Source organism: Geotrypetes seraphini, chromosome 13 (assembly GCF_902459505.1).
Source record: "Geotrypetes seraphini chromosome 13, aGeoSer1.1, whole genome shotgun sequence".
Lineage (NCBI taxonomy): Eukaryota > Metazoa > Chordata > Amphibia > Gymnophiona > Dermophiidae > Geotrypetes > Geotrypetes seraphini.
This window is the reverse complement of record NC_047096.1, coordinates 60,710,269-60,728,069: the sequence shown is the minus strand read 5'-3', so window position 1 is coordinate 60,728,069 and position 17,801 is coordinate 60,710,269. Positions and strand designations below refer to the sequence as shown.

Here is a 17,801-nt window from a genome sequence, read left to right as displayed (position 1 = left end):
GGATTGGAGGCTCCAGAGAAATAAGTCCCTCAAAAAAATTCCAATATCTTTTTATGAGAAAAGCAGTTCTGCCTTCTATAGCATGAAATCTAGGCACAGCAGTCTGGGAATTGCCAAATGTCATGAAAGAATGCAAAAAAACAATATTCTGTGAAGCCTAGCCACATGTGTGAATGCTGGATGGACAGGAAAAATCTGAGCAGCTTTGAAGGCGAGTGGTTAACAGAAATTGCTGTTCACGCTCAAAAAATGTTCTAGGAAACCCATCTTCACCAGATTTCCCCCCACCCCCAAATAAAAAAATAAATAAAAGGACAGGAAACTCCACGTCCACTGCTATCTCCTTCTTATTCCAGGGCAAGCCAAGAGGCTACTGGCCCACTGCAAACAGAAGTGTCTCCGCCGCGGTTCCCCTGTAACTCTATGCCTGTTCTTCACACAGTGAACTCATGTCTAGTATGCATGCTCTCTGTACCCCCCCTCCCACCCTACTGCATGTGCAAAGCAGACCTGAACACGCAATAGACAGTCACAACCCTTTTCTATCTATATCGGTCCAAGGAGAGATCTGTTTTCTTATATATTATTTCATTTGATTGTCTTCCCTTTGAACTAAAACGGAACAAGACAGTTCACAGCAGTAAAAGAGATTTAAAAAACCAGAGAGAGAGAAAGAATGTTTTATTTTTTTACTCATACTACTATAACATCGATCTTTGCCTCTTCTCTTAACCATCACACCTCTGAGCTAAATTCAGAAAGTCCCTTACCCTTTGGGCTTTAACGCCCATGCAGATATAGTAAAACCAGACACTCCTTCCTATGCTTCAGTTCATGGAATTTGCAAACATTCTTCTCCACAATAAAGATTTATTTTTAGCTCTCTCTAGTCTCTCACTAGTCTGGCAATTATTTCTTTTCCCACTTTTAATTCTGCATTGGCAGATGGAGGGGTGGAGGCTTGTCATCGGAGGGTATGTGTGGTTTTGAAGAATTTTTTCAGGTTACTGGCTCCTAACAGGTCTGGTCTACAGTAGTAACCCCAAATCAAATGAACCTGGATAGCAGGGCATTTGTTTTCGAATGTCTCGTGAACATTCAAGATCTGTTGAGTTGTCACCTCACCCAAGTCAACTGAAAGATATCGATTATGGCCTGGATGCACTAAAAATCGTTGTTACAACTGTGTGGGTCACTGTGGGCCAATTCATTGACCGATTTTAAAATGTCGATCGATGTTCAGTCGACTACAGAAACATAGAAAATGACGGCAGAAAAGGGCCACGGACCATCTAGTCTGCCCACACTAATGACCCACCCCCTAACTTCCTCGATGAAGAGATCCCACATGCCAATCCCATCCCGCTGCTGGCCTTAGTTACCTAGTCAGCCATAATCCCACCCTACCAGTTGTTGGAAAAGCGACTTTTCACGCAGGCAAAGCGGCTTTTATACATGCGCAGAGCTGGCAGGGGAAGCCCAAACAGCTGAGAGGTAGGGGAAGCCTTGAAGCAGCTGTTCAGACCAGGAAGGTTTTTTTTCCTTTTTTTTTTTTTTAAATGGCACAGATGTTGTGCATGTGTTACACATGCACAATACCTGTCCCCATTAAAAAAAAAGTAATGCCGTCTCCCCCCCCAAAAAAAAAGAGGCAGAAGGGATGCCCACTCCTTCCTGCTTGGCCACCTGGATCTCCCCCAAACACCCTGATCTCCCCCAAATGATGCCCCCCCCCCAACATTTTGTAAAAACTATCAGCAGGAGGGATGCTCACTCCCTCCTTCCTTGGCCACCCAGACCATTCCACACCCGACTGAACAAAACCTGGACCCCACACACCCCCCGATACCAAGGCCCCCCTTCCACCACCCTCCCAACAAGTCCATAAAGTGAAGGCCCTGGTGGGCTGGGGGTTGTCAGGTCAGAACTCCCCTGCTCAAGCACACCCCCTCCAAACCCCAACTCATACCATGTTGTAGAAAGCTGGTAAGAGGGATGCCCATTCCTTCTTGCAGGCAGGCCCGCCTCTTCAAAATGGCAGGCCTTCTCAGTGCCTAAGGCCCCTCCCTTTACTGCCATTTAAAAACAGTGCTAGCAGGCTATGCTCAGCAGATACACACTAACTGTGAGCTCAGCAAATACCCATGTTTGGGGTAGTGAGTAGGCATACCCTGCACTAATGGGTTAGCATATGAGCACTGGCATGCATTAACTGATCAGCACAGGAGCCCTTAGGGGCCCTTTCTATAAATGATGCCTAAATCGGCCAGCGCCTAGAAAAATGGCGCTGGCCACGCGTCAATCACACTTAGGTGCTATTTACCTATGTAAAATCTACATTTCAGGCGCCTAAGATTTTGGAGAGTTGCACTTAAAAGCTCTGCCCAGAGAAACGCCCACTTAGGTGTTAGGCCCTGCTAAGCACCATGTGATAGTCACATATCTTTTATAGAGTTGGATAGGTTTCTATCGCCCAATTAAATTTTTTTCCCCCCAATTATTGAAGCTACTAAGGATATTTTGCCAATTAGGGTCCCTTTTTATCAAGCTGCGTTAGGATGCTTTATTGCTGGACACTGCAGTCCAAGCGCCATTGCTCACAGGAATTCTATGAGCATCTGAGCTTTTACCGCAGAGGTCAGCAATAAAAAACCCCAACGCGGCTTGATAAAAGGGGGCCTAAGTTAGGTGGGCTACAAGGTGACTAACTTTAGCCGCCCTTCACTGAATCAGCCCCTTAGTACCTACCAAATAGGCTTTGGTAAGGGCTCGGGCACTAATGGCCACGCATTAATTTTGAAATTTGCGCATGGCCATTAAATGGAGAAAGCCACATTGTGGCCATTTTAGAGCTACACTATAAAAAGTGGTCTCAGCATGTGGGTAACCCATGTGCTAAAAATAGCACAGGCCACTTTATAGGGCAGCTTAGTAAAAGAGATCCGTCGTTAATAAGCCATTAACTATGAATTAATTAGCCTTAACAATTATTGAATTTGGATGTATGTGTACTTCTGCCTACAGTCCTCCATAACACAGGGAACGTCAGGAAAGAAAAGGAGACCCCTACCACCATACCATATGAAGCTAGGTGGAAAGAAAACAGGTGCCAATGTGTGCTGGCACCTTCACTTTCCTTTAGACACGGGGCACAAATTGGAAATTTATAGCCGCCTTTATCCAAGGCAAGGGACACAATTACATATATAATTAAAAATACATACATCCCATTCCAGAAGAGTGAGAGCACTTTTTCACCAAGAACACTTCTCTGTATTGGTTCAATCAATCATTTTGTCAAGGCTAGACTACTGCAATTCTGTGTAGTTGGGTCTTCCAAAGGTCAGTCTGCAGAGACTTCAATTAATACAGAACACTGCAGCTAAACTTATCTTTGGTAAGAGTACATTTGATCCTGTAGCCCCTCTGCTCAAGGAATTACATTGGCTTCCACTGTATCTCAGAATTCAATTTAAGTTCCTATTTGGCATTTTTGCCACTTTGATTCCTTTAGACTGGAATGTTCATAGATCTCATCTTGCCAGAAGTTCTCAAAAATTAAAACTTACATTTCCCTCTCTCAGTGGTAAAACCAGAACTTTTAAAACATTTAGTCATTCTTTTGCTTTTAAATTAACCGAATTCTGGAATGCTTTACCGCTTACATTAAGAAGTTTAGGTTCTTTTGCTTTATTCCGGAAAGTTCTGAAAACTTTTTTGTTTGCTAAACATTTTGGAAACTAACTATTTCAGCCTCCTTTTTCTTGTCAAATTTATGTATTATGTTTTACATTATTGTAAACCGAGTCGAGCTCCTCTTGGTTGATGACTCGGTCTATAAAATTAAGCTAGAGCCTCAGCACCCTGAGGTTATGGGTTTAAATCCACACTGCTCTTTGTAACCCTGGACAAGTCACTTAATCCCCCCATTGCCCCAGATATATTAGATAGAGCGTAAACCCTGGGGAGAAATGGTATAGAAAATGACATAACATCAATCTGAAACATCAATTCAGAGAAAACCGTTCAGAAAGCAGTGGAACCCTTCGTGACAAGTCGTAGGCTTGGGCAAGCAAATAATTTTCCAGCATCAGTTTAAAATTCGATACATGTTCCTGCTTTCTCAGCTCCAAAGGCATGCTATTCCACTCGACGGAACGTAACAAAACTTTTATTTCTATCCCACAAAACCTTGCAGTTCTAAGCGGGTAACAAACAATAAAGACGACTGCAAATCCACAGTGAATTTTTTTTTTTTGATCCCTCACATCCACTCAGCAGTCACATCCCACGCAGATCAAGCAAACCCCCCAGACACACCACATTCAGCCCAACATTCACACAAGAGCAAAAGCGAATTGGTACCTAAATATGCAAGAACTCAAATCATCAAAGAATCATAAGCTCTACATTCGAACCTGTGGCCAGATAAACGTAAAGAAGTGGACAAATACAAGGCATAAAAAGACAAGGTGTAAAAAGAGCGTAAACAGTAACATCCAATGCAGGAACCAACCCCATAAAGGGGTCTATGCAACCTGGGCTAAGGTCTTTCTCCAGAGTAAACAATAAAGTTTCCAGTGGGGCTGGGGTCGTGAGGCGTAAGTGTCCAGCTCAAAACGTGCCTGTAGATGCATCCGTGATATCCACATGCTGTATTGCGGCACGTCCTCTGCAGTCCAATATTTCAAGACAAGTTGTTTGCCCACAGTGAATTATAAAAGAAAAAACTCCATAATCAAACAATTTTAAGCATCCACATACCTTTTTTTTTTTTTTAAATGGACTTGTGCTTACCATGAAACCTTGGTGTACATGCTTCTGCCCCCACATTCCCTCCTCCCCACTAACACAAAGTGAATATATTTCATTTTCTGTATGGCTTAGTATTACACTTGCGGTAGAAGCCATGTGTTAGGACATCCACGCACTGTTCTTCCTCAAGCCTTTCTGCATCAGCCTCAGAAACCTAAGTCAATGCATTACAAATAAAATCAGGGGGGAGGGGGGTTTGGAATTGCAGTACCCCGACCATTTACCATCTTTGCCGGTTGTCCTTTGAATTGCCTCTCCCTCTGCCGATATCATTTTGTAAACGCGGCCCCCCGAAAGAGAACTCGGTACTGAAGGTGCAGTCCCAGCAGAGACTGGAGGAGAGAATATTAATAATTCAAAAAAAAAAAAAAAAAAAAAAAGTATTAAAAGCATAGAGGATCTCTAGTGGTGAAGAAGTGAGTGAAAAGCCAGGGAGATCAGCTGAGCTCTGCGGCACTGCACCAGGAGTGAAAGTGAATGGCTTAGGTAGGCCTCCTGTGCTCTCCAGCATCTCTGCTGTGGGGGAAGGAGAAGATCAAGCAGGACATCAGGAAGACTTAGCGCTCCTTTTACAAAGGTACGTTAGGGCCTTAATGCACGGATAGCACGCATTACATTGCCGCGTGCGCTAGTCCTTAACGCCAGCATTGAGCTGACATTAGTTCTAGAAGCGTAGCGTGGGTTTAGCGTGCGCTAACAACGCTAGCGCACCTTAGTGAAAAGGAGCCCTTAGAGACCCGAGATTCCTTTTAAATTTAAACTATTTTATTGATGATGATCGAAAGCCTACAATACAGAAATTGATCAATTGAACAACAGAGAACCAAACAAGAAACAGAATATTAACAAAACCGTAGGGTAAATGAGCATCAGCCATTTTACAAAATAAAGAATGTTACTAGTTCGCAGCCATCCCTGCTCACAACAGCATAATACTACGACCAGGGCCCTGGACTCTTATAGGCCCTGGAGATCATTATTTCAAGAACCCCTCTCTCCCCCTGCCCCACTGAACACCCCCAAAGCAGAAAACAAGCGGAACAAGAAGATAGAAAAGAAAAGAAAAACTCATTGGGGGGAGGGAAGGACCAGATGACCAGCAAAAACTACCTTTCCATCCATTAAGAGCTCAACGTTTCAGAGTATTAAGAATGGAGGCGTGTGTGGCGCAGTGGTTGGATCTACAGCCTCAGCACCCTGGGGTTGTGGGTTCAAACCCCGCGCTGCTCCTTGTGAGCCTGGGCAAATCACTCAGTCCTCCGTAGCCCCAGGTACGTTAGATAGATTGTGAGCCCACCGGGACAGATAGGGAAAATGCTTGAGTACCTGATTGTAAAAACCGTTTAGATAACCTTGATAGGCGGTATAGAAATACCTAATAAACTTGAAACTAGAATCCGGCGACGAGTTCTAGGAAGCAAAGAGTACACATAAGGTCCCCAGACTTGAAGGGAAAATTTTGTTTCTCGAAAATAACCTCACACCCGACCCCTCTCAAGGAGCATAAGAGCATGTAAGCAATTCTGCCACGCCCAATAGGACAGGGACTAGGCCGAAGTCCACTCCCCCAGAATGACTTTTCTAGCCAGCAGACCAACCTTCCCAATGAAAAGCCTCCGAGATTCCTTTTAATGAGAAAGGAGATGGATGGAAGAATTTGCACACAAAACACGTGAGCTTTTCAAAGGTAGCCAGCCTCTTACACATTCAAATGCAGTCGTAACAGTTCTGCCTTCGTCCTGTTGCAACTTCAATCTGGCAAGCAGATATTGATGTGAGTTGCCAGACAGCTGCCACGTTTATGCTAGCTGACAGCTCCGGGTTATCTTTGTTCATCTGCTGTGGCTACCTAAGCTACATGTGCTCTTGCATCATCACCCCGAGGTATCCACGCTGTATGTGTCTCTCTCTCTCTCTGCATTTAAGCTGGGTGATGGCACAACATGACCAACTCCGAAACACCAAGAGAAGAATCTTAGTAATGGTTTATTGCACAGTCCGGAGAGGTATCAGGAGTAGCTAGAACAGTGGGCTGAGAAACAAGGAGAAAAGGATGCAAATCCCACCTACACCTCATACACACTGAAGCGAGTCACTCAATTCTCCATATTTATTAAGCATTTTTCTTATAGACACAAGGAACAGAAAAGCTTGAGTAAACAGACTCCTTAGTAGAGAATGACATGTAACAAAACATACTTCTTTACCGCGTAACCATGAGTTCTACGCGGTTCACAAAATCTTATAAAGTAAAAACAATTTAAGAACAACGGAAAGAAATTATTTGACCAAGTATTTTGAAAAGAGATAAGTTTTCAGTTGAGTTCTAAAGCTCCAAGCAATAACGATCGAAATTCTCTGTGGTGTGAAGCTGCCTAGAGTGCTAAAGTATGGTCCAGAAATTTCTTACTTTTACAGCCCTGTACTGAGGGGAAGGTGAACAGGGCATGAGACTTTCTACTATTTTGATACGATGCTAGAGAGAATCTATTAACCCTATAAAGCGGAGTGGTACCATACATAACCTTATAGCAAAAGCAACCCAACTTAAAACAAAACACGAGCCTCCATTGGCAGCCAATGCAATTCACAATAAAATGGAGTCACGTGATCATATTTTTTAAGACCGTAGATCATTCTAACCGCTGTATTCTGAATCAATATGAGTCGAACCGTGTCTTTCTTGGGAATTGCTAAATATGCAAATTCCCGTCCCCGCAGATAACTGCAGGAAACCATCCCCATGTTATTCTTTAAGGAGAGAGGGAAGAATTAGAGTCTGAATGGGCCCAACCACTGACCCTCAAGTCTTGCACTGAAGAATGACGGTGTAGAAGGACTGAGGCTGAGATAGACACTAAAGACTGACAGTCTCTGGTATCCAGAGCAGATATTGTGATGTCATAATGCCTCATTCCACCAATGCCTAAGAGCCAACCTCATCAGTGATGTCACAATGGCTTCATTATCCTATACTTGGCTCACATAAAAATCAGAGTATGAGGTTGAGATAGACACTAAAGAATGATATGGGATGGTTTTCTGCGGTTATCCGCGGAGACGGGAACGGTGATGAATTTTGTCACCGTGTCATTCTCTGCTCCTTAGCTTGTAGGCCCTCTGGGACCACAGAAATACCAGTACCTACTGTGCCTGGATTGTACCTTGCTTTGAGCTACCAATAAAAAAGTTGGGAGTTAAAAATTCATATTATAGGGATCAGCATTCAATGTGGCTTAAGCTGATAAGAGAGGCTCCTGATGTTCAGTTAGGGCTGTGATGGTCCGGGGCTTTTATGCAGGCACCAGCCAAATTCATTTGGCCGCTTCGCTGTGTGGGTGCTGCCCTAAATATCAGCCAGCACCCATATAACTCCTGGGTTGGCGGCTGACCACAAGTGGCCAGTGCTGGATTCTGGACATATCCTGACCTAACTTGCCCATGGGCTGTCTGCAGCTAAAAAAACCACTGATTGGTGTGGGCTGAACTTTGGCCTGCTAGTATATCCCGAACGATATTCAGTGATAGTTAGCGGTATTAAGTGGGCAGGAACGGCTCTTGGACAGTGAAATATTGCTAAGCACTAATATTCAGCGTGAGATGGCTGCTACATATGAGCGCTTAGCAGATAGCCAGATATTTTGTGAAATTTAAAGCACTAGCTGGCTAGGTTTAGCGGCTAAATTGGGCCGCTTAAATAGGTGATCTGTCTTTGGCTGTTATAAACTCAACCGGCCAGCATTGAATATCGGCTCAGCTGGCTAAGTTTATAGCAGCCAAAAATCAAACAAACAAACGGATATTCAGTGCCAGTCACCGGAAACAGCACAGCACTGAATATCCAGCTCAGCGCCAATCGCAGGAGTCTGCCCAGCTAACTCCTATGGCCTGAATATGAGCTCCAGAGTCCACGAGCACTTCTATACAAGAAAGATTAAATATAGGTGAGCAAAGGAGGATATCAGAACAAACGCCCTTTGGACCCTCCAGACTCCCCAAGATCTACCACCCCACCCCCATAGGCCCCCCTAATTAATCACTGGTGATCCAGGGGTTGTGGGGCAGGAACGATCTGCAGATTCTCTTATCCTTGTGCCACTGGATTCAAAATGAGACCTGCAGCCCCTAGTGGTAGTCTTGTGCTACTACTGCTAGAGGTCAAGCTGCCTTATTAGGGCCTTAACTGGAGGGTGGGAGTAGCGGACCTCCAGACCATGTATCTGTTTTCAGAACACCAGCCCCTCCAAAATAGCACTTGGGAACCCCAGAGTGTGTGTTAGTAGCCTGCTGCTTCTAGGCAGGAAAAACACCAGTCTTCAGGTGGCATTAGTTTTCCTGGAACAAGGCAGTTTGTGATGTGCATTATCCCAGTCATATAATAATGAACATCCCCTGATAGTCAGCAGTTTCAAGCTGCTAACAGCAGCGGGCAGAATTAAGCTCAGATGTCCAGTGCTGTCTCAGCCTTTTGTGTGATCTTATTTGCCTGCTTCTATATGAGGGCATAGGCACTGACTATGGCCAGTGCTGCATTAACTGGTGGCACTTTCTTGATTCAGCCCATGCCCCATCACGGCACTAAATATATAGGACAACAAAGAAAAATGGGGAGACCCGATGATTCACAGTGAAAACAATCCACCGATTAAAACAAAACCAAAAACTGTGGATACAGATGTTCTGGAGATAATTTATTAAACACTGACATATAAAACCATAAAAATTCAATTTAAAAAGTACAGTGATAAAAAATACTGTAATAAAAATCCAACCGGACCCTGCACGGTCCGTGTTTCGGCGAACACACCTTCCTCAGGGGTCCAATGGTTTGCAACCTCACATATAAAGAATTGGAATGAAAACAGTCTATTGTCTTTAAACATGTGAGCAAAGAACACCGCAGACAAGCAAAAAAAAAAAAATAATAATAATAATAATGCTAAATATATAGGACCCCTTTCACAAAGCCCCGGTGAATGCACCGAAGCTGTTTTAGGCCCATACCTTCATTACATCATCCAGGAGGATATTCTAGGCATTCATTCCACTTCAATGAGAAATTTACCTGACCTTGGTCACGAGTCTACCCCACTGGAGCTACAACTTTCTTTGTATTTAAAACAGTTTGGTTCTTCTTCATTATTAATACTGTTCATTTCTATCATACTCTCTAAGGCACTGGTTCTCATTTTACACCTCAGAGCTCAGCCAGCCAGATGAGTTTTCAGGATATCCACAATGACTTGTATGGGATAGATTTGCATGCCAGTATATGCAAATTTATACTCATTGTGGATATCCTGAAAAGCCAACTACTTGGAAGCGCCCTGAAGACTGGGTCGATGTCTTGGCACGAGCTTGAGGCAGGCTTTCGCCTCTTTCCTTCGAATGGAGATAATACGGGCCGCATCCTCCGTTATCAGCCCTGGAGGGCGAGAGGAACCAGCATCCCTGAAAGGGACAGCAGAGAGAAGACTCAGAGATAGTCAAGAGGAAGTGGTGGGCTCTTAACATGCAGGGAAGCCGTTGACAGATGTATTTCTAGTCTAAATCATAGCTAGAGATTGACATGAGCACAACGTAGCCACGCTGTCTGACTACACAAACCACTTCCTACAGAGACAAGTCCAGGGCTGTAATGTAACAGGAACTGAATGGAAATAGTTTATTCTCGAACTTGGTATACCACTATTTCTTTACAAATAAATTCTAAACTATCATCTTATGTTTTAGAAAGGAACACCATCAAATTTATGGAGTCCTTTTATTAAGGCGTGCAAACTGATTTAGCGTGCACTAAATCGGTTATTACGCCTTAATAAAAGGCCCCTTTTATGACAGATCTCAATCATACTTAGTAAGAACTAGTATTTAAAAACCCCAATAACAATTAGTACATAATAGATAATAAAATCTTTATAATCACACATCAGATATCTCTTCAAACAGACGCAGATCCCATAAGTCAGTTAATAAAAAAAAAAAAGTGTTTTCAAAAAGGATTTAAATTCGGCAACTGAAAATTCAGTTCTTATGATCGGGGGTGGCTCAGGTCAGAGCTTAGGAGTCATGGGGGGAAAAAAACCGCAGCGTTCCTTGTAGACTCATGATGAGCCTTTTGGAATGTGGTTAATATTCATGTTTCCTGGTGAGTATATGCTAATATTCTATTTTCCTTGTTATAGAATGAGCAGGAGGTATATAATAACAAACCAGAGGAACATAGAACTGAAAGCCCACAGAAGCAGAAGGAAACTGCTGTACTCAAAAAAAATCCTTAAAGAATTTACTTAAAGCATGTTTCCTGCTTTTTTTTTTTTTTTTTAACAATTTGCTTTCTTGCCGCAACTTAAACACACATGAACATAAGAATAGCAAAACTGTGTCAGACTGAAGGTCCATCAAGCCCAGTATCCTGTTTCCAACAATGGCCAATCCAGGTCACAAGTACCTGGCAGAAACCCAAATAGTAGCAACATTCTATGCAACCAATCCAGGGCAAGCATTGGCTTCCCCCATGTCTGTCTCATTAGCAGACTACGGATTTTTCCTCCAGAAACTTGTCTAAACTTTTTTTAAACCCAGCTAATAAGCGCCACATTCTATATATGACACTCAAAAAAATCACCCCACTGTGTAGTAATACTGCTGTGACATGTCTTCTGTTGGCATACACCAGATCAGTGCTGTAAAAATAGCTGCAGAATTTGGGAAGTGGCCAAAAATTATGCACAAGATCAGACCTGAAGACCTTTTGTTTTAGCCCAAATCTCTTTCTCTGCAACTTGAAGTGGGGAAGGGAACTCTAGGGGGAGGACATCTCCAGGTATTCGATTCTTGAAGGGACTCAATCATTTTGCAGAAATAGAGCCTTAATTTGGCTCATCTGAATTAAGAGACCGCTTGCGATTAACAGATTACGGATGGTCTTAAGGAGAGTGCAAATTCTTTTCCAGGCTCAGTTCATAAGAACGGCTTTGAATGGAGCCAAGTTTCCTCTTTCCAACAGTGGCCAAAGCAGGTCACAAGTACCTGGCAAGATCCCAAAAGAGTAAAAAATCCACTTAAAGATTTATGGACTTTTCTCACAGGAACTTGTCCAAACCTTTTTCAAACCCTGTTAATCTAACTGTTGTTAACATATTCTCTGGCAATGAGTTCCAGAATTTAGTTACTCATTGACTGATGAAATATTTTCTTTTTTTTTATTTTATCATTTTCAATAACATATCAAGTATTCATTTGTACAGAAAGATAAAGTTAAACAAGAAATAAATTACAAATCAAATTATAATCTAATAAGAGAATTTATCTTAACTTTAACTCAAGTCCAAAAACTCAAGTCCAAGATCCAAAATGTAGAATCAGCGAAATATAACAAAGAAAATGGAAGTAAAAATTAACGAAATATTTTCTCTAGTTTGTTTTAAATTTATCATTGACACCGTGCATTTTTGCCAAACGATCGCCTAAAATGTCTAGAAGACGGAAAAAAAAAAAAAAAAAGAGGCCACAGAAAAAAGTTGCACAATTAGAAGTTTTGCAAATGTTTCTTAGTGCAGGTGAAGACCAGCCTGAACCATACAGTCTGGGGCCCTTCTACTAAAGGCTGTAAAGTCTTAATAGTGCATGAGAAAAGGTTTACACCAGTGTTTCGCAGACTCTCCAGAGCAGCGGCACATTAAACTTGGGGCCGCGGACAGAGGGTAACCAGACGTGTGTGGACGTTGACGCGATGACATGGAGGCCCTCCAGCCAGAGCCCTGAGCTGCCTGTGTGTGTGTATGGGGGGGGGGGTGATTGAAGAGGAAAGGTGCCAGGATGTGCCTTTCCTCCTCGCTGGCGTCTTGCGGCACCTCGGGAATCTCGCCGCGGCACATAGTTTGTGATATACTGCTTTACACAAACCATGCTAAAGCATTTTGCAGTATTCTGATATTCAAAACTTAACTGGCCAGGTTAACTGCATAAGTAGGACCACAAAAAAGTCAGTCCTATCTTTATAGGGTAACCCGTAGCCCACTAATTGCTGAATATCGCACTTGCCCAGCTATGGTATAGTTGGCTCCACAAACCCGGAAATTCAGTGCTGAAGCCCAGACGTGGCCCTCCATTGTTGTTCTGGGCATAACATCACGTTGCCATCTGAATATCGGGCCTTATATTGTTATACTGAATCATGCCATATAGGGATCCTCTGTTTATCCAGCCTCATTATACATGTCATCACTGTTTTTAACCCTGGCACTTCATGTGGAAGAGCAGTTCAGGCATCCACCACCCTCTCCTTGAAAAAGTATTTCCGGATGTTGCTTTTATATGGCTGAAGACAGGACGGGCACACCGAGTTCTTCTTTTGATTGTTTTGGCTGGTATTTATTTAGTACCTTTGGACAAAAGGGCCGTTATGTAAGAGTCCAAAAAAAAAAAAAAAGTCGGGGAGCCTCACAAGTTCAAAGATTCAGGAGTTCAGCAGAGAGAAGAACAGGTTATTCAGGAAGAACCAGACGTACATGTGGGAGTGAAGGGACAGGGAAAGGTTGGGTGAGATGGAGACCAGGAGCAGGGAAATGAGAATGTGGAAATGGTGGGCAGTGAAAGTAGAGGGTTTGAAGAAAAGCCAGAGTGTCCATATTAACAGTATGAAGGCTAAGAAGTACTAGATAATGTGCAGTGGAGATGCAGGGCTGGAATGAGAATATTAGATGCCCAGGGCAGTCCTTCAGCTATGCCCCCCCTACCACCCTCAGTGCACACCCAGTGGCCTAGTAACGGAGGCAGGGGGACAGAGTGACTTGGGCGCCATCTTGGTGAGGCAAACGGCACCCCCCATTCTATCAAGTTGCGCTAGAGGTTTCTAGGGTGGGTTGACGAGGTAAGTGCTCTGATGCTCACAGGAATTCCATGATCGTCGGAGCATTTACCGTGCCGGCTCCTGCTAAAATCCTCTAGCGCAGCTTGATAAAACAAAGGGGGCCTTCATTTCCAAAGGTTTGACCTGTTTTGGGAAACAGGTTGTAAGCCACCTAGAAAGCTCGACCCGAGTGCGGGACAGAAAGACTGGAATAAACCTGGATAAACCGCCTTGCTGCGCTACCGAAAGATGGTATATAAACCGACAAATAAACATAAGCACTGCTGATTACACAAGTTTCTGAACAATGAACCCATGAAGTTTCAAAGGCTCAGATACAACATTTGAGGATAAATAGAAGAAATCCAGCTATCTCAGCTCAGTATGCCCTAGTTTGAAATGTAGCTGCATTTTGCACCATCTACTGGTTATCTAAGTGAAGTGCAAGGCTGAATAAATGTTTTCCTAACTGGTTCTCAAGAGAAAAACTGGACATTTAGGGCCAAATTCTATAAACGGCATCCCGCGTAGGCCCGCCTCAGCTCGCCTAATGCTAGGCATGGAGTGCCTTGGCCCCAGAGTAGCCCTAGGCCCGCGGTACACGCCTACAATGTAGGACAGCAAAATCCTGGCCTACATTGTAAGTAGACGCGGCGGCTGAGCTTATCACAACAAGGGATCTCCCTGCTGCGATACATTTAGCGGCAGCAGTCGCCTGTCCCCACCCACGGCCGCCCGTCTCCACTGAACATCAACGACAGGAGGAATACCCCCATCCCCCGAACATCGCCGACAAGTGGGATGCATAATCCCTCCTGCCAGAAACCCCCTGTACATCGCCGGGAGGAGGGTTGCCCAGTTCCTCCTGCCGGAACCCTGCCCCGTACATCGACAGCAGGAAGGATACCCAGTCTACCATGCTATGATTTTTCATGCTATGTCTGCTACACAATATTTGCCATTTGTTGTCTACCGTGCAAGGTTTTATCATGCTATGTGTCATGCTGTCATGTCATACTAGGTCAGCCAAGCTTGTAATACTATGTTTGCCATGCTATGCTCATCGTGCTCTGTCACACTAACCGATTTAGCACTCGCTAATCGATTTAGCGCACGCTAAATGATAAGGCGCCCATAGAATATAATGGATGATAGAAAGTTACTCAAAGTAGTGGGGACGCAGGATTGCGAAGACCTACATCAAGACATAAACATGCTCGAGAAATGGGCCGCGAAATGGCAAATGAGGTTCAACGTGGATAAGTGCAAGGTGATGCATGTTGGTAACGAAAATCTTATACACGAATACAGGATGTCCTGTGTAGTACTCGGAGAAACCCCCCAGGAAAGCGACTTGGGAGTACTTGTAGACAATTCAATGAAGCTGTCCGCGCAATGCGCAGCGGCGGCGAAAAGGGTGAACAGAATGCTTGGAATGATTAAGAAGGGGATCACAAACAGATCGGAGAAGGTTATCATGCTGCTGTACCGGTACATGATACGCCCCCACCTGGAATACTGCATCCAACACTGGTCGCCGTACATGAAAAAGGACATAGTAATACTCAAAAGGGTCCAGAGAAGAGCGACTAAAATGGTTAAGGGACTGGAGGAGTTGCTGTACAGCGAGAAGCTAGAGAAACTGGGCCTCTTCTCCCTTGAGAAGAGAAGACAGAGGGGACATGATCGAAACATTCAAGATAATGAAGGGAATAGACTTAGTAGAGAAAGAGAGATCGTTCGCCCATTCCGAGGTGGAGAGAACAAGAGGGCACTCTCTAAAGTTAAAAGGGAATAGATTCCGTACAAACGTAAGGAAGTTCTTCTTCACCCAGAGAGTGGTAGAAATCTGGGACGCTCTTCCGGAGACTTTTATAGGGGAAAACACCCTCCAGGGATTCAAGACAAAGTTAGACAAGTTCCTGCTGAACCAGAACGTACGCAGGTAAGGCTAGACTCAAATAGGGCACTGGTCTTTGAACTAAGGGCCACCGCGTGAGCGGACAGCTGGGCACGAGGGACCACTGGTCTGACCTAGCAGCGGCAATTCTTATGTTCTTAGCATTTAGCATGCGCTAAATTGGTTAGCGTTTCTTAGTAAAAGGACCCTATAGTCCCCATGTTTTGTATGCCATGTCTGCCATCATTTTGTATAAATACGCTCTACTATGTATGCAAACTTGTAACCCGTTCTGAGCTCTTCTGGGAGGATGGGATGTAAAACCAAATCAATAAATAAAATTCACTTCTCCTATATCTCAGCCCTATACCTCATGCCCATCTCCCTTCAAACCTATTCATTGTCCCTGTAGTTATTAATATGTCTCATGTCCAGAAAATTATTTGCTTCTGTCTTCATGGTTACATACAGAACTGCCAAAGGAGTCGACCCACTCAGCGGGAGATTTAGGGTCTGCTCCATTCTGCCTATCGCTCCACACATCCCCTGTTCCACCCCCACCCCCCACATTCATGGATGTCTTTCTCTTGCTTGTTTTCAGCCTCCCTCCTTCACATGCGGGAACCGTACTTACTGTACCTGAGCTGTGCCTCTGCAACCTGCTCCAGGCCCCACCAGTCGCGTGTGATCTTTTGCATCCTGGATCGTCTCATAGAGGTTGTCAGTTCTCTTCCCTGCGGGAGGACACAAATAGTTCCGGGCGCCAGTGCTCACCTCAGACACGCAGGACCCCACGCTGCGCGAGCTAAAACCAGTCCTGACTGGGAGCTTCGCCAGATCATCCAAGGACTGTGTGCAACGGATGCCAGCTGGGGCAGAGTGCTCCTGGGCAAGATTGGTTCTCCTCCGTGCCTGGAGATGTTCTGGGCTGTTAAACGTGCTGAAAGTACTCATGGGATACTTTGTGCCCCTTCCCATGTCCATCATGCTCTGCCCCTCAGGATCTACATCTTTCTCTCCCTTTAATGATATACCAGTACCCGAGATATCGCAGTCCGATAGTGATATGATAATATTGGGCTGGATGGCAATTCCTGTCCGTAATACTGTGTCTGTACTTCGTAGCGACTCAGCGCTCATAAACTTGTACTTGTATTTCTCCATACCTGGAGACACACTGCCATTGCTTTCCCTTTTCATACTAAGAGACGGGAGGCTGTTGCTGGGCAGGGCGTCGGGCCTCAGCTCTTTGACGTACTTAGCAGGAATGTAAAAAGGTCTGCTGTTCTCGTTGTGTTGCACATGCCACCAGTGGTCATTGGTCCTCTTCAGTAGTAGATATCGCTCGTTGGGTTTGATGGAGATAAGTCTCCCGTCTTTAGCTGTATATGCAAACTCATACTCCACCAAGACGTAAACGTTGCCTGGGGCCACAGGGGTCTGCATGGCTGCCAGTGAGGGGCGGCAAGAGGCCCAGGGGCGGGCTCGTTGCCAAGCCTTGATACCACCTAGAATACACAAAAAAATGTCGATTATAGATTGGTCGATGAATACACGTGTTTTAAGACATTCCACCAGAAAGAAAAATGACAACAACTAACGAGCAGATCATTCATCATATTTATGTATTTGCAAAATTTAGAGTGCCCCCCCCCCTTGAGGCCAAAACATATACCCATTTAAAATGGTGTACAGTGAAACAGTTATCGCCAAAATGATATACAATATATACAATACAAGATAATTAAACCTGTAAAACAAAAACCCTCCTCCATCCCTGTTGCCCAAATTTATACTTCCAGGCCCTAACTTGAGCCCTCATGCTCTCCTAATGCAGGTCAACCAAGTTGCTATGGAAATGAAATTATTTTTATTGCTCCCTAAACAATAGGTAGTTCCTCTCATGGCTAAGTTCCTCCAATAGATAGAGAAAAGGCCTAACAGAAACACATGTTCTCATTGAAAGTAGGAACACAAAGCAACTCATTCTGATTCAACCATAAATGCCTTCTTAGATGATAACAGACAAGTTTCTCCTTCAAATATCCTGGTTCCATTTCCTGTCCACACACAAAACAGCAAGAGAAAGATCTTAAATTTGCCTCTTGCCCATATTGAGAGCCAATGAAGCAGTAATAAGACGGTTTGTTTCATGTTATGAATCCACTCATGATTTTTGTGGCTCTCTTTTCTCTGCCCATGGGAGGGGCCTTAGGGATCTGGCCAATCGGA

At 44.1% G+C, this 17,801-nt stretch overlaps 1 protein-coding gene across 6 annotated transcripts in view; it reads right to left on the bottom strand.

Moving 5' to 3' along the window:
• The window catches only part of ARHGAP27 (Rho GTPase activating protein 27), a 125,911-nt gene that overhangs the window by 83,309 nt on the left and 24,801 nt on the right, over positions 1 to 17,801 (bottom strand). For all 6 annotated transcript variants that reach the window (XM_033918741.1, XM_033918743.1, XM_033918738.1 and 3 more), the window contains exon 2: positions 16,209 to 17,077. In XM_033918741.1, the coding sequence (XP_033774632.1) occupies positions 16,209 to 17,015 (807 nt within the window). In that variant the 5' untranslated portion in view covers positions 17,016 to 17,077. The remainder of the gene's footprint in view (positions 1 to 16,208; positions 17,078 to 17,801) is intronic.